At 47.1% G+C, this 17423-nt stretch overlaps 1 protein-coding gene across 1 annotated transcript; it reads right to left on the bottom strand.

Annotated features, from left to right (window-relative positions):
* Window positions 1-1332: 1332 nt before the first annotated feature.
* LOC128338639 (claudin-16-like) lies at window positions 1333-7205 on the bottom strand. The gene is made up of 5 exons (XM_053281358.1): window positions 7092-7205; window positions 5997-6099; window positions 4642-4806; window positions 3393-3584; window positions 1333-1421 (listed from the first exon to the last, which is right to left on the bottom strand). The coding sequence occupies exons 1-5, from the start codon at window positions 7203-7205 to the stop codon at window positions 1333-1335; spliced, it is 663 nt and encodes a 220-aa protein (XP_053137333.1).
* Window positions 7206-17423: the final 10218 nt, after the last annotated feature.

Raw genomic sequence — 17423 nt, 5'->3', positions numbered from 1 at the left:
ATCTTTGTTACCCTCCTAGTCTGAACCCGTTCCCGTTCTACCTTGGAGAAGCCGCTGCCAGTCTGTGTAGACAATCCTGAGCTAGATAGACCAAGGGTCTGACTCAGTATACGGCAGCTTCCTATGTTCCAGATTGTTTTCTTAAAGTGTACTACCCAGAACTGGACACTGTAATCCAGATGAAGTCTGACTAGGGAGGAAGAATGTGGAACGATTACTTCTCATGGCTTGGAAACCATGATTTTGATTGGTGATGGCTACAATTGTATTTGCCTTTCTTGCAGCCACATCACACTGCGGTGCTGAGTGACTCATGTTCTGCTTGTGATCGACTGCAGTAGAGAGATCCTTTCGACAGTCACCTCTGCCAAATCAGCTACTGTATTTACCTGAATCCAAGTCTAGGTTTTCTCCGAGTTCTTTTCGTCTTAGAAATGTGGGGGGGGGGTTTCCTCTTGAATCCAAAGTCTTCTTTCGTGTGTGTGTGTGTGTGTGTGTGTGTATATAAAATTTGGATTTTAATATGTATTTTTAAAGGGGATTGTCTTAAATTCAGAGTAGTCTATTGGGGTAAAAACAGTATCTTCCTATTGGCTCCCCAGGTCACAGGATTCTGCCGGACTGAAAACTGCAATACACACTCCAGCCAGCAGCAGTGGTGGCGCTGCAGAGCCACAGATAAAAAGCCAGCAGTCATTTCAGCTTGCAAGCTAGACTTGGCGTGGTCACCGTGGAACCCCATTCCAGATACCTTTGTGACCATTCCTTCTATGGGTTCTCCCATAGAGGAGAGCTGGTCTTGTGGTAGCAAGTATGGCTTGTCCCCTTAGCTAAGCAGGGTCCACCCCAGTTACATACGAATGGGACAGAAAAGTGTGAACACTGGAAGAGATTCCCCTCAGGGGATGGAGCTGCTTTGGGAAGAGCAGAAGGTTTCGAGTTCCCTCCCTGGCTTCTCCCAGATAGGGCTGAGAGCGATTCCTGCCTGCAACCTTGGAGAAGCCGCTGCCGATCTGTGAAGACAATACTGAGCTAGATATTCCAATGGTCTGACTCAGTATATGGCAGCTTCCTATGTTCCTGTGTCCCCCCTGCCCCCTATACATCGCTTTTGGGGATATATGGAAAAGGTCAGGAGTCCACTTTCTCTCCCCCATGAGGTGTGTGGCTAAGAGTGCATATACTTGTTGTTTGTGGAGGTGGACGGGGGGATGTACGTGGTTCGGGCAAGGTCAAACCTGGCCCCCTCCAAAGCGACGTCTGGAGAAAAACGCCCTGCTTGCTCCTGAACTGTCTCCACTCTGACTGGGCATGCCGCCGCTGGGACTTGTGTCACACACGGGAAGCAATTGCGTACATCTTGCAAGTGACCGTCCGGGAACGGTACGAGGGTCGCTCGGGTCTCCTGGGGGTTGCAGCATCTGCATTGGGCAGAAGAATCAGAACAGGAGACATTTCACATCAACTTAGTCACCGCAAGCATTGCATTTACGGTGGCTGTCTTCCAGCTCCCCAAATCCGGGTGGCCTCATCTGCATATGATTTTAAATATTTTGAATGGGCGTGTTTTAAATCTCTCGGTTTTGTTTTTAACTAATGTTTACTTTTTAAAAATCTTGTTGTAAACCGCCCAGAGATGTAAGTTTTGGGCAGTATTAAAAAACATCAAATACATAAATACATAAATATTGTGCTAATTATGCAGCAATTAATTTGCTATTGATTGATTGATTGACAGATTTGTAGACTGTCCCCTACTTCTCTGCCCTCCCCTGTGATCGGATCCAGAGTGAAATCCGGGCAATCTGGGCAGCACCTTTGAAATCCGTGTAAATCTGGGTGGAATTTAGCAGCCGGGTGCAAGTGCCAAAATCCGGGGGCTACCCTAAATTCTGGGGGACATGGCAACCCTAATTGCATTGCAGCAAGCAGCAGAAGCAACAGCTCCATGGTAGAGCATCTGCTTTGCATGAAGAAGCAAGCATGGACTCTGACCCCATTGCTAAGCAGGGTGTGCCCTGGTTTGCATTTGAATGGGAGGCTACATGTGAGCACTGTAAGATATTCCCCTCCGGGGATGAGGCCGCTCTGGGAAGAGCATCGGCGTGCAGAAGATTCCAAGTTCCCTCCCTAGCATCTCCAGATAGGGCGAAGAGAGATTCCTGCCTGCAACCTTGGAGAAGCCGCTGCCAGTCTGGGTAGACAAGACTGAGCTAGGTGGACCAAGGTTCTGACTCAGTATATGGCAGCTTCCTATGTTCCAAGTAAGTTCCAAGTTCCCTCCCTGGCAGCATCTCCAAGAAAGGGCTGAGAGAGATTCCTGCCTGCAACCTTGGAGAAGCCGCTGCCAGTCTGTGAAGACAATACTGAGCTAGATAGACCAATGGGCGGACTCAGTATATGGCAGCTTCCTATGTCTCTATGTTCATTCCCTGGCTGGGAGATGACATATTCCTGGGAAGCTGTTGCCAGTCAGTATAGACCAGGACTGTGTAAATTCAGCCCTCATGCTGTTATTAAAAATATGGATACTCCACAATATTGTATGATATTGCCTGGGGCCACTCACAACAGTAAAACAATAAAAGTCATACAAAATTTAACACAGCAGAACACAACACAATGTAGAACAAACAAACAATTGAAACAAACCCAATTAATGCCCCCCTACTAACTGAACAAGAGAGACCGCTTTTTCAAGTGGCGATTTTCTTGATTGAGCAGGGGGAGAGCAACTGGCCCTATCCGTCCCCAGCACAGCATCCTTCCAGTGGCTGTTGCTGCTGTCTCTCTTAGGTTTCTTTTTCAGACTGTGAGCCCTTTGGGGACAGGGAGCCATTTTATTTATTCATTGATATCTATGTGAACCACTTGGGGAACTTTGGTCGAAAAGCAGTACATAAATATTTGTCAGATACATTAAAAACGCATCCGACTTTAGTAAAACACAAAAATACCTCTCTAAACAGGTAGGCTTTAAGATCTTTTTCCAAAAAATGGGGGGGGGGGAGAACCCAATGGTGGTTGTTGGACTACAGCTCCCATCAGCCCCAGCCACAGTGACCAATACTCTGGGATGATGGGAGTTGTAGTCCAATATTGGCCAGGGGGCCGAAGTTGGGTGGCCCTGGATCATGCCAAGCTGGATGGACGGAAGGCCTGACCCAGTACAGTATTGGGAAGCTTTCTATGGGCAGGGCTGCAGAAACCCACTAGTCTACTAGTCAGTGGCAAGTGAAAAATGATGCCTGACGAGTGGGGGGGAAAAGTCCTGATGAGCATAGCTCGAGGAGCAAAATATTTTGTTTGGCTGATAGACGGAGTCAACATTTCTTCACCCCTGCCTATGGGGGATCGGATCACTCCATAATTCTAACGCTGCCTCTACCGACCTGGGACAGCGTGAAGGCAGCAGACTAGCATAAGGGACGTCACGAAACACCCCATGGACCCTGCCATTCCCAGCCAGCAGGACCAGCCGAAATCATAGTGGATTCCCAAGAAGACGCTGTGGAAGACGAGGGCGGCCCTCTCCATGTAGACATCGACCGCATACCACACCGAGCCCACCAGCCCCAGGACACCTGGCAGGCAAAGAGACACACGGTGCAGTAAGAGCCCAAACACTGTCGGATCTTAAGCTTAGGATATTAAGCTGTAGCCAGCAGAAGGGAATATGCATAAGGGAGGGCTATGACAGGGGGAGATCTGGGCTTGCGGAAGCAAGCAGGAATTGTCCTCTGTGCTAAGCAGGGTCCACCCTGGTCTGAATTTGAATGGGAGACTACCCATGTGAGCACTGTAAGAGATTCCCCTTAGGGGATGGGGCCGCTCTGGGAAGAGCACCTGCAGGCTTGCATGCAGAAGGTTCCCAGTTCCCTCCCTGGCATCTCCAAATAGGACTGAGACTCCTGCCTGCAACCTTGGAGAAGCCGCTGCCAGCCTGTGTTGGCAATCCTGAGCTAGTCAGACCAAGGGTCTGACTCAGTATAAGGCAGCTTCCTCTGTCCCGAATGTCATGCCCTCAAAATGTCATGACCTCAAAAAATGGGAGAAGTGTCCTCAAAAGGACATGACATTTTGGACATGAACTATTAGATTCTATCTTTTTAGCTGGATACATAGAGACTATTTTAATGAAATTCTATTGATCATTTTTATCAGAGTATATAGATGTATTGACTTGGATTTATCATATACAACCTTGTCTGGAGAATTTCCAACCATCATGATATTAAAATACGTGTGTGTGTGTGTGTGTGTGTGTGTGTGTGTGTGTGTGTGTCTAATTATTTTATTTAACATATTTCTATACCTCCCACAACTTGTGCAGTTTACAGTTTGTTTGTTTGTTTGTTTGTTTGTTTGTTTGTTTGATGTATTAACATATGTCTCATTTTGATTCTTTTCTTGATGTCTTGGTATTGTCGAATCGAAACAGAGTTTTGTTTTCTGTCGTTTGCGTGCAGAAGGTCCCCGGTTTAATCCCCAAGTTCTGGGAAGGACCCCTGTTTGATACCCTGGAGAGCTGCTGCCAGTCAGTGCTGACAATACTGAGCTAGAAGGCCCAAGGGTCTGACTCGGGAGGCAGCCGTTTCCTCTGCACATAGATCGACAAGCCTTCAGCCGCGGGATGCTTACTTGCGACTCCGAGCACCACGCCGGCCGAGTAGCGCATCTTCGGCTTGATCCCTGGCTCCTCCTTGAGAAACTTGATGCAGTCGAGACCCAGGACCAGCAAGACCAAGGCAAAGCCGGAGAGGAGGGCGGCTGTGATCAGCAATGCCCGTGTCGCCACGATTTTCACTGGGGGAGGAAAGCCAAATCAAAGGGGATGTGTGTAGCAAGTGGCGGAGTGAATCTCGGCATCTTTAGTCCTCCGCTGGATGCTTTCTCCAAGTACAAGCAGATGGTGACAGAACCAAATCCTTCACAATCGCCATCGAAGCGTTTATTCTGCACAGGAGGTTGTGAGACAAACAACTAGAAAGGAGGCCTGAGGTTCACATCTGGCAGCTCTTCAAGTTTTCAGGCAGGGGGGTCTTTCCCAGCACTACCTGGAGATGCTGCCAGTCAGAGTAGAGCATACCGAGATGCTGCCAGTCAGAGTAGACTACCCTGAACAAGATGGACCAGTGGCCCGGCTCAACAGAAGGCAACACATAATTTCAGCGCGGTGAAAGAGCAGCTGCTTTGCATGCAGGTAGGGCTAGGAAAGACTCCTGCCTGAGAACTTGAATTGCTGCAGCCAGTCAGTGTAAGCAATACCGAACTAGATGGACTAAGGGTCTGAATCAGTATAAGGCAGCTTCCTGCATTCGTAATTTGTATTCAGAGTAAAATAATAATAATAATAATAATAATAATAATAATAATAATAATAATAGCAGTTTAATGCTATTAATAGCAGTTTAATGCTATTAAGTCATCACCTAGGGGGATGATACTCACTGAAGGTCATCAAGTAGAGTCTGTTGGGGATGCACTAACTCTGGATTTCCTGCATCGAGCGGTGGGGTGGACTGGATGTCCTCTAAGGCCCCCTCCACCTCTAGGGTTCTATGCCAGAGGACATACGAAATGAATCGTTCCTTTGGATACTTTGAATCAGGACCATCCCAGGCTTTCAGAGCCAAAGCTCACACTTGGAATTGAACCCAGAATCTAGCTGGTAATTCAAGCAGCTCTTTCAGAACTGAAATTTTCAGAGCGAGCATTTTCGAATGGTTGTGACTGGCGCTGGTTTAAAGCAAACTGACCGAGACAGATGAGGGAAAGTATGTTTTACCCAGAAGACGGAGGGGAAGGGCATGATTTAACCCTTCAAATGCCCCAAAGCCTGTCGCACAGGTTCGAGACACTCGCCCTTGTAGGGATGTGCACGAATCAAATTTTCAGATTCGATTCGGTCCGAATCGGCCCGATTCGGGTCAAAACCATTTGTATTTGAATCTATTCGCACATCCTGACTTCCTGGGTCGGGACCGGAGACTTACAGGGATGTTCTGCTAAAATCGAATCGTACTGGTCACAGGTCCTGATGCCGTCTTGCATGTTGGTGACACACTCCCGCCATAAGCCCCGGCATTTGTGGCTGACCTGCAAAGAGAGGCGGACGTGGCAAGGTGTCTGAGTCCGGCCTTACCTGACCCTGGGGAGGAGGAGGAGGAGGAAGTCCTTGTCGGGACCTCCGGGACCAACCCAGATTCTGCGGTGACCACAGCCAAGCCAGCCCTCCCATGAACGGTCTTTGAATCTACACAGTCACCAAAACTGTGAAGTCGCATGGGTCGGCCTGTTTCTGAGGCACGGTGAGACTGGTCTGGTGGAGGAGAGTTGGGCTTGTGGTAGCAAGCATGAATTGCCCCCTTTGCTAAGCAGGGTCCACCCTGGTTTGCATTTGAATGGGAGACTTGATGTGTGAGCACTGGAAGATATTCCCCTTAAGAGATTGGGCCACTCTGGGGAGAGCACCTGCAGGCTTGCATGCAGGAGGTTCCAAGTTCCCTCCCTGGCAGCATCTCCAAGATAGGGCTGAGAGAGATTCCTGCCTGCAACCTTGGAGAAGCTGCTGCCAGTCTGGGTAGACAATACTGAGCCTGGTGGACCTATGGTCATGGGAGGAGAGCTGGTCTTGTGGTAGGAAGTATGGCTTGTCCCCTTAGCTAAGCAGGGTCTGCCCTGGTTTACATTTGAATGGGAGACTACATGTGTGAGCACTGGAAGATCTTCCCCTTAGGGGATGAAGCCGCTCTGGGAAGAGCAGAAGGTTTCAAGTTCCCTCCCTGGCAGCATCTCCAAGAGAGGGCTGAGAGAGATTCCTGCCTGCAACCTTGGAGAAGCCGCTGCCAGTCTGTGAAGACAATACTAAGCTAGACGGACCAATGGTCTGACTCAGTATATGGCAGCTTCCTATGTTCCCTATGTTTAACAGGAACGAACTGCGGGGAGGGGTTCATCTTGGATCTGATTAAATATGGTCCCTTGGTCCAGCCCTCCAAATATCTTCCATTGAGCCCCCAAGCATCCTGGCCTAGATTCAAGAGAAGCTACCTTGGAGCTCCAGAAATGGTTCCGTGCATCCTTCTCACCTCCAAGCTGTCGTCGGCATTCACCATCCAACAGTCGGTCCACGTGGCGGCGACCAGGAAGAGGGTGGAGGCGAGAGCCACCCAGAAAGACATCAGCTGCAGGGCTACGGCCATTTGGAGATCTGGGGGAAGCCAACATCTCAGCATGAGACCCTGGGCAGATCTGCGCTACATCCTTGAATTAGTACATGAGCCACCTGGAGTGGTTGGTACCATCTGCGGGGCGAAGGTCCCAGGTTTAATCCCCAAGTGCTGGGAAAGACCGGTATTTGGTACCTTGGGAAGAGGCTGCCAGTCAGTGCTGACCATCCTGAGCCAGAAGGCCCAAGGGTCTGACTCAGTAAAAGGCAGCTGCCTAGGTCTTATTTTGTGGCTGCAGCTCAGGGGTGGACTATCTGCTTTGAACACAGGAGGTCCCAGTGCTGGGAAAAGACCCCTTTTTAATACCCTGGGAAGCTGCTGCCAGCCTGTGCTGACGATACTGAGCTCGAAGACCCAAGGGTGATCACAGTGCAGGGCGCTCAGCTTGCAGCGTGTTCCCGGGCTCAAAAGTGTCCTGACCCTTGGACCCTGCTAACGTGGTGATTCTCTTTATTGAGCAGGGGGAGAGTAACTGGCCCTCTCCACCCCCAGCACAGGACCTCCAGTGACTGTTGCTGGTGTCTATCTTCTGTTTCTTTTATATTGTGAGTCCTTTGGGGACAGGGATTCATCTTATTTATTGATTATTGCTCTGCGTAAACCGCCCTGAGCCATTTTTGGAACGGCAGTATAGGAATCAAATAAACATTAATCATAATAATTCGTGGTGGTGTTTTAGAAGCTTTGAAAAGTTACGAACACATCAAGTGTCTATCAAATTGCACTGATGTTATCAGAGGAAGGGAAATTGAAATTGGCAAGAAGGTGCTCCAAAAAAACACTCCATGAAGCGAATACCACAATAAGTTCATTGTTACCCGGACCCTTTCCTCTGGGCAAAAATGACTGCAGTTTTACCCTAAGTGCTAACAATGCTATCACCTATTTTTAATCTCTAGGTGGGGTTGACGTTGCCTACATTGCCTAAATAATCTCTAGGTGGGGTTGACGGAGCCAGCGTGGTGTAGTGGCTAGAGTGCTGGACTAGGACCAGGGAGACCCGAGTTCAAATCCCCATTCAGCCATGATACTTGCTGGTGGGTGACTCTGGGCCAGTCACTTCTCTCTCAGCCTAACCTACTTCACAGGGTTGTTGTTGTGAGGAGAAACCTAAGTATGTAGTACACCACTCTGGGCTCCTTGGAGGAAGAGCAGGATATAAAATGTAAAAAATAAATAGATAAATAGATAGATAGATAAATTCACTCTGAGCCTCTGTTGCCTGAGATGGTGGCCATGGCCAAGACTGACCTTACTATATTAATCTTATATCTTTATATTAATCTATGGAATTCTTTGCCATGGGATGTGGAGATGGCCACTAGCTTGGACGGCTTTAAGAGGGGTCTGGATAACTTCATGAAGAAGAGGTCTATCAATGGCTACTAGTCAGAGGGCTATAGGCCACCTCCAGCCTCAGAGGCAGGATGCCTCTGAATCCCAGTTGCAGGGGAGCAACAGCAGGAGAGAGGGCATGCCCTCACCTCTTGCCTGTGGGCTTCCCAGAGGCATCTGGTGGGCCACTGTGTGAAACAGGATGCTGGACTCCATAGGCCTAGGACCTGATCTAGCATTGCTCTTCTTATGTTCCTAACACTTTGCTTCTTTCAGGGATGAAGCCAGGGCTGGGATTAAAGACCCCTGCCTGAAACTCTGGAGAGCTGCTGCCAGTCAGAGTAGGCAATCCTGAGCAAGATGGACCACTGTTCTGACTCAGTAAAAGGCAGCTACCCACATACGTATATTTCTACACTCGCAAAATTCCTTTTTCTTTCTTTTTTTTCTTTTAACAAGCCGAGCTGCTCCAAAGACAGTTTAGGGGAAACGGAGTTACGTAAGCATGAAAAGTAAAGTCTCCCTTTACCGAAACAAAACCAAAAAAATAAATGTTTCTGTTTGCGCTTGGATAAGTTAAAAACAGACTTAATCTGGGTGCTTGGCAGCCGCCACAGTCATGGTTCTGTGCCCTCCCCGTTCGCCACATTAAAAAGCTAATGGTGCCTTAAGAATTAATTAAGCAAGGAACAATTAAAAATTGCACACTGAGACCACGAAAGAGCACCGGGACGGAAACTCCAGGGCTCCGGCAAATTCCGCACACAGACCAGTTGAGGTAGGCCCCGAGGATTTGGGTGGATTAACCAAAAGAAAAGTTAACTTTGAGCAGCTATTAAAAGAAGGACTTGATTCAGCCGTTTGGCAGAAACGGCTGGGGGTAAAAGTCAGGTGGGAGACCAGCTCATGTGCCCGTGAAAAGGCTCGAGAAACACAAGAGGTCCCGGGTGGTGCTTTTGTGGAGTCAGTTTGTCTGGGCGAAGAGAAGTTGTGAACTTCTGAGTTCAAAAGAGGTGCCGTTGTCAAAGCAGAAGAAGCAGAACACCCAAATTATTCTAGGACAAATTTCTAGAATACCCTAGGACACCTTTTCTAGAGGAAAGCAGAGCACCCAAATTATTCTAGGACAACTTTCTAGAATACCCTAGGACACCTTTTCTAGAAGAAAGCAGAGCACCCAAATTCTTCCAGGACAACTTTCTAGAATACTCTAGGACACCTTTTCTACAAAAAAGCAGAGCACTAAAATTATTCTAGGACGACTTTCCTGACACATGTACATAGATTCATTTATTTAATATATGTATGTATTTTATATACAGCCCAATACCAAAGGCTCTAAGCGGTTCACAAAAATAAGCATGATAAGGACAAAAACAAGACAAACTGTTAAAACAGCAGTTTAAAACATTCAAAGATGACTCAAAGCCAAGCTAAAAAAAGTGTCTTAAGGGCTCTTCCAGAAGCTGGTATGTATGTATGTATTTATTTATTTATTTATTTAAAAATATTTCTACCCTGCCCCTCCAGTACATTAGTGCTCAGGACAGCTCACAACATTTATAAAAAAATAGTTACAATATAAAACCAGACTAATACAATTAACCAGATTAAACAAGTTAATAATCCAAGCTAAAACCACAATCAGAATTCGCTTTTAAAATCGGTACAGATGTTATACCACGAATGTCTACAGGGAGCGCATCCCACAGCCCAGGAGCGACTACAGAGAAGGCCTGTTCCCGAGTCACCGCCAGAGATGGTCCTCTCTTGGTGATCTTAATGTACGGTGGGGATCATGAAGAAGGAGGTTATCTCCCAGGTAACCCGTCTTAAGCCGTTTAGATCTTTAAAGGTAATTACCAGCACCTTGTATTTTGCTGGAAACCTATTGCTAACCAGTGCAATTGCCTTAAAACAGGAATGGTATGGTCTCTCTGAGAAACCCCAGAGACCAACCTAGCCGCTGTATTTTGGATCAACCGAAGTTTCCGAACTACATACAAAGGCAGCCCCACGTGGAGCGCATTGCAGTAGTCAAGCCTAGAGCTTACCAGAGAGGGCACCACAGTTCCGGCGATGGAAGGAAGGAAGGAAGACAGACAGATATGTGCCTTTTATCGCTTTTTATCCCTTTTAAAATGCCTTTTATACCTTGATGTCTTGTATGCCTTTTTAATGTTATTTTATGCCCTTTTATGCGTTTAAACGCTTTTTAATGTTTCCTTAGGCCTTTTAACGTACCGTTATGCATTCTGCTTTGCACTGTGTAATCACTCCCTGTATTTTATGACTGTAATAAAGATGATTGATTGGCAGACAGATATGGAAGGCAGGAAAGAAAGGAGTGAGCGGGCGAGGGAGGGAGGGAAGGAGAGTAATTGGGCAAAACCAAAAAGTTGCATCTATCTTGGACCTGGACCATTTTCTGGTGTCTGATCCTGGTAAAATACCACTGCATTTTTGTCTTTGGGAGAGATATTGAAGATAGTCTATACCCATATACATGCTTTCGTGTGGATGACTGTAGATGCATTCACTTTAAAGTAAACCTGGGCACAGGAACCCCTCAAATGCAGGGTACAAGTAGGAAATGCACTACTGTACATGTGTTGAACATAATGTGTGACCAACTGTACCTGTGTACAGATCTGTATGTGCATACACAGATTGCACATGCATTGACCCCAGGCTGGATTACGACATACCAAGACCCTCATCTATGGCAAGCTGAAAAGCTTACTATGGCTGAAAACCCGTCACATTACAAAAACAAATTATTCTATAACCAAAAAAAAGGACAATGCAAATAGAAATAACAATGCTCTGTTTTTACTGGGCAAAGATGCAATGAAAAACTAACAATATAACAAAAAAAAATGTTATCTTGCAATAAGCCTGTTTGCATTAGGAATAACTTTAAATGCAAATACATTGCTGTATTTACCTGAATACATGACAACTCTGAATTTTAAAAGCCCCTTAAAAAGTAGAGATTTAACACAGTTTATAGCTTTATTTAACCAAAAAAAGACTCTGAATTTAAGACGTCCCCCAAATTTTTAACATGAAATAACTTGGGGGTAACCTAGTTTGGGATTCAGGTAAATAAATGTCGTACCACAAGTTTGCCAGCCTCGGTTTCATGTTACTTCTGAACCCAGCCTATGTGGAACTTGAAACTGAATCGTGGTTTCTTTGTTTTTTATTCAGAGGCCCCACATAATGTGAGGCCCTAAGCTGTAGTTTACTGAGCTGGTGCCTAAATCCGGCACGGCATTCAACACATTTTGTGTGTCAATAGGGTTTTGGTCCAGTGATCGGGCTCTCTGCTTTCCATTGTATGTGTAATGTTTCATTTGCCCCAGTCTTTATCCCACTATATTTTGTAACAATATTGTAACCATTCAAAAGTAAATGTTTACAAATGTTTACCAACAACCAATATAGTTCCATGATAAGCACATGCCTTCGTAGGAATGTTGCATTAATGCCCTAGGGATGGGCACAAAATCGGTTTGCCCGTTTCGATTCGAATCCAAACTCGATTCGAACTGGGCCGGGCATGCTCAGTTTTGCCCCCTCACACGCAGGGCCCGGCTCGGTTCGAATTAGAACCTGTTTGGACCCGGTTCGAGGATGGCGATTAGCATAAAATATTGGTTTATGAATGAATGAATGAATGAATGTTTATTACGGTCAATGACACATAACAGAAACAACACAATACAGCTCATTTCACATATACAAGAAAATATTATTTAACCAAATCCTTCTAATACCATTTACTCAAACAATTTGCTTCTAATCTTGCTTGCTGCTGCACAGAATTTAGCCACATTCAGTGTTATGCACTCACTACAATCTGCTAACAGAAAAGAAACATACCCATCCTCTGTTCTACCAGGGATATTCAATAAAACAGGGGAAATCAGTTCAGAACGAATATCCCTGTAAAATAAGCAACATAGCAAAACATAAGCCACCGATTCTACACCTTGACCACAGGGACAGATCCGATTATTGATAGCGATTTTCTTAGATCTGCCCTCTACTACAGCTGATGGTAAAGCATTAAATCGTGCAAGAGAGAAGGCTCTTCTCTGAGACTTGGTAACTAAATTAAATAAATATTGTGCGGGTTTGGGGTAATTTGTTAAACTACCAAAAAATTTACTTGGCGAAATTTGTGCAAGATCACTCTGTTTTTCAACATCTGCTATACGCTGCTTGATAAGCCTTTTAGCATTGTCAGGACCCAAATATTGTTTTTTTAAAGATTGACTTACCACTGGTGAGGGTTGCATTGGCCTTGGGGGGGATGCTATTGCAATCGTGTGGGGGGGTCTCCCGTAGCTCCCCTCACTCCGCTGGCCTCCCTGGGCCGTTTTGGTTTTTCGAAATTGAGTTTTTTGAAATTGAGCCAGTTTGCATGTCCCTATAATTGCCTTATTTAATAAAGTTTATTAGTCGGAAGCCTCCTCAATTGAAAAGGCAAGACAGACCTTTACTAAAATAAAAATCTAACCAACGTCCCCTGACTATAGGGATTATCCCAAACCAGTGATCTGCAGAACTGCCTCTGTCTGTAACCTCCTCCAAAATGCAGAATCCCTCTCTGTAAGACTTTAAAGACAATTAAACTGTGGAACTCTCTGCCACAGGAGGGGTGACCGGTGATGACCAATGGCATAGAGAGCTATAAACACCTTTAGACAAGCACCGAGAAAGACAGATCAAGGGTGAAAGCCATGGAGGCCAAATGTTCAAGGACAGGCTAATCCTGATTATCAGTTGCTAAGGACAGACAGAAGTGGGAAGGGCTATTGTTTGGATTGTGCAATAGATGTCCCAGAAGCATCTGGCTTTCCCATTGGTGACTATGGGGGAAAGGAAGCTGAACTGATTATCTGATCCAGCAGGATTCTCATTTTGATTTAATGTTCTTATTGCAGAACGGAAAGCTCTTAAATCTGAAAAGAAAAGAAAAAAAGCACTGGACAATGAAGAAATAGAGCAATATGGGCAGGAGAACTGGTCTTGGGCAAGCAAGCATGAATTGTCCCTTTGCTACGCAGGGTCCATCTTGGTTTGCATTTGGATGGGTGACTACAGCCAAGTACTGTAAAATATTCCCTAAGGGGTCCGGGCCATAGTTCAAGTGGTAGAGCATCTGCTTTGCCTGCAGAAGGTCCGAGGTTCAAACCCTGGCAGCATCTCCAGGTAGGGCTGGAAGAGACTCCTGCCTGGAACTCTGGAGAAGCCACTGCTGGTCAATGTAGGCAGTGCTAACCTAGATGGACCAAGGGTTGGACTCAGTATAAGGCAGGTTCCTGGGTTCTTTAGAACTGCCTTTAAAAAAAAACACCGCACTTTTTGTGCCAGGATGCACATCAAAGGAAGCTCGGCAATGCCCCCCCCCCCCGCGCCAATAATAACCACAAAATTAGGAATTACCTTTATATTGGATGCCACCAAATCTCAGCCCTCATCCATGCAAAGCATCTGGGGGAACGTCTTCTGGAGAGCTCAGTTCAGCATCTTTCAGGAGCCTTTCAATGGTACCCAGGTGAAGCCAGCTTAGTCCATTAAAGGACTACTGCAGTCACCTGGCCGTCAGCTGCAGGAGGCAAGAGCACCCCCCCACACACACACCGGGCAGTTCATAGCTCTCAGAACTGCCTCTGGATCAAAGTTTTTCCGAGCCCTGTCAGATAGGCTTTGGGCTTTGCAGTCTGATGGCAATTAAACTGGGAATGGGTCAGAAAGCATGCCCGGCTTCCGGAAAGGTGGCGGCATTTTTCGCCACTTGGCAGGCAACCAGGTCGCAGCGGGGCTCTTCCCTCTAGAGCAGAGCCCAGCAATGGTTTACTGATGATCAGAGCTGTGTCTGCTATTTGGGAGGTTCCAGTTCGTCTGCCCCAAAGACATCCTTGACTACGGGTGCTCTGGGCTTGTGATTCAGACTAGGGATGGGCATGTGGGATGTTGCCGGTTCAGTTCCAATTGGTCTCGAATCAACCCGAATCGACCCAGACTGCTTCGAATTTGACTCGAATCGACCCGGTCTGGTTTGGTTCAACCAACGAACCGGGCCGAACTGGTTCACAGGCCGGTTTGGGTATCTACTTCTAAAGGGGAATCCAGCAAAGATTTACCCCTAGCCTAAGGACCTGGGGGTAGAGCGTTTGCGGGAAGGGGGGTGTAGATGCCTGCAAGTAGGCAGTGGTGGAGACAGTGGCGGAAGCTACTCCAAACCCCTCACCGGCCTCCCGAAGATCAGCCTGGGCCAGCTGTGGCCCAGGTGGACATTCATTCTTGGACGGAATTAAATGCAGGATGAATAATATCCCTGCATCCCTGCCCAGGACTTCTGCAATTGAGGCAGGTAGCTACTATGGACAGGGCCTTGTCGGTGGTGCCCCCCGGTCTGTGGAATACCCTCCCCCGTGAGGCTCGCCTGGTGCCGTCACTTTGTTCTTTTGGATGACAGAGGAAGAGCTTTTTGTTCACTCCGACTTTTTAGAATTGATTTTAACATGAAAAAAAAAGTTCTAAGGGGTTTTGTATTGAAATTTTTCTTGCTGTGAGTCATCAAGTGGCCATTTTTACTCTATGGTCTTGTAAAATTAGGAAGAGAACTGTACCAGCTAAGCCTGCTAGACCTCTGGCTATGTTGCAGTCGTAATCCCGGGACTAACTTTTCTGCTCCATTTGAATCCACTGGAGTCGTAACTACAGTTAGGCATTTAGGACCATGCTCTGAGCTGTATCTCTTTCTGTTTTTATGCAGGCTGTTTTAGCTCTTATGTTTTAGGCTGGCTTGTTGTGTTTTAATGGGTGTGTTATGGCCTGTGGTCACAACAATAAACAGGTCACTTTGTACTTTTCTTTTGCATGTTCTATTGCAATTTGTCTTGTGTGATGTGTTTTAATTGGATGTTTTTACTCTCCTATTTTGAGCCGCTCAGAGAAACAATTTGTTATGGGACAGATAACAAATGAAGTTTATTATTTATCATCATCATCATCATCAGATGGATTCAGAGAAGGGCAACCAAGATGGTCAAGATTGCTGGTCTTGTGGTAGCAAGCAGGAATTGTCCCCTTTGCTAAGCAGGGCCTGCCTTGGTTTGCATTTGAATGGGAAACTGTGTGTGTGAGCACTGTAAGAGATTCCCCTTAGGGGATGGGGCTGCTCTGGGAAGAGCATCTGCATGCAAAAGGTACCAAGTTCTCTCCTTGGTGGCATCTCCAAGATAGGGCTGGGAGACACTCCTGCCTGCAACCTTGGAGAAGCCGCTGCCAGTCTGTGTAGGCAATACTGAGTTAGATGGGGAAAGGGTCTGACTCAGTATAAGGCAGCTTCCTAGGTTCCTCTGATGTATGTGGGGATGGAGAAGGAAGGAGAGAGAAAGGGAGGGAGGGAGAGAAGGGGGGCAGGAGGGAGGGAGAGGGAGAGAGAGGAGGGAGAGGGGGAAAGGGGGAAAGGGAGAGAGGGAGGGGGAGGGAGGGGGAGAAGGAGGGAAGGAGGGAGGGAAGGAGGGAAGGATGGAGAGAGGGAGGGAGGGAGAGAGAAGGAGGAAGGGAAAGAGAAGGAGGGAGAGAGGGAGGGAGAGGGAGAGGGAGGGAGGAAGAGAAGGAGGGGAGGGGAGGAGGGAGAGAGGGAGAAGGAGGGAATCAGGGAGAGAGGGAGGGAGAGGGAGAGGGAGAGGGAGAGGGAGAGGGAGGGAGGGTTAGGTCACATGACATGTCCTGAAGTATGAGCCGTTACCATTTCATAATATCCATGAACGGTTTCTTTTTCAATACAGCTGAGATCCTTTTTGAATTTATTTTTTAATTTAATATTAGATGGATTCGGATGTGATTTTGCACTTGACTCCCCCCCTCCACCACCTCCCACCCCACCCCACCCCACCCCACCCCACAGCAAGTGATTTGTTGTGCACTTTTTCTCCGGATGCCAACAGAGTGTGGGCACATCCTGCAAACGCAGAAAAAAAGATAGCAGCCAGATCTCGTTCCTGTGAACAGTTAAACCATTTGCACGGCGGGTGCCTTTCTTTTCGCATCAGACAGTGGCTGTTTGAAGGGCTGAAGCACTTGATAAAAATGCGGCAGACGAAAGAAAGAGTGCTGTGTTTCGATTTTAAGCCCCCTGGATTTCCGCCAGGTAACTTCCAATCTTGATACCGGTTTAGTGGAATAGCACAGATTACTTTGCTGTCTGGGGGCGGAAGGTTTTAAGGGGGGGTTCAGCCACACACAGAGGACTCCTTGTCACATAGCTTTTAAACATGTTGCATTTCCCGTCCCGATAACTTATAATCATGGGTTGGGATCGTCAAGCCGAAAGAAAAAGGACTATAGCAGGCCCACTGCAGAGATGTACCTAAAACCAGTTTCCCCCGGTTTGGTTTGAATCCGAACCAGATTTGAACCAAACGTTGCCGGTTCATTTTTGCCCCATCCGAACCGGCCCCGAGCTCGAATCGAACCGGTTCGGATCGGGTTGGAGCCCTGCTGGTAAAGGGGAATCCGGTGAGGATTCCCCTTTACCGATAAAGGAGCAGGGGTTGCTTCCCTAAGCGTATAAGAGAGTAAAAAAGTACTTACAACTTGCATCCGCAGCTGTGGGGGTGTGTGTGGTAGTTCCACCCACCAGCCTCCCCTTGAGTCTCCAGGTCTGGCTGAAGCCCAGTTTGGGCCCAGTTCAGGCCTTCTCCTCCCTTTTTTGGGCCTCTGCGCGGGAGTGGAGGCCATTTTAGATACCTCTGCGCATGCGCATGGGCCATTTGCATGACCATCTAGCTCAGTATTGCTCTAGACCTGCCCTCTAGTCCAGACCTACCC

Source organism: Hemicordylus capensis, chromosome 16 (assembly GCF_027244095.1).
Source record: "Hemicordylus capensis ecotype Gifberg chromosome 16, rHemCap1.1.pri, whole genome shotgun sequence".
Classification (NCBI taxonomy): Eukaryota; Metazoa; Chordata; class Lepidosauria; order Squamata; family Cordylidae; genus Hemicordylus; species Hemicordylus capensis.
Note: the sequence above shows the minus strand (reverse complement) of the source record. Positions and strands in the feature narration are given on the sequence as shown.

Excerpts from the sequence above, each read along its gene's own strand:
- LOC128338639 (XM_053281358.1), bottom strand. The coding sequence starts at position 7,205 with ATGGCCGTAGCCCTGCAGCTGATGTCTTTCTGGGTGGCTCTCGCCTCC. Across the intron at positions 4,807-5,996 it reads GATTTTAGCAGAACATCCCT|TGAAAATCGTGGCGACACGG; the intron begins GTAAGTCTCCGG and ends TTCCTCCCCCAG. Across the intron at positions 1,422-3,392 it reads CTGCCTTCACGCTGTCCCAG|ATGCTGCAACCCCCAGGAGA; the intron begins GTCGGTAGAGGC and ends TGCCCAATGCAG.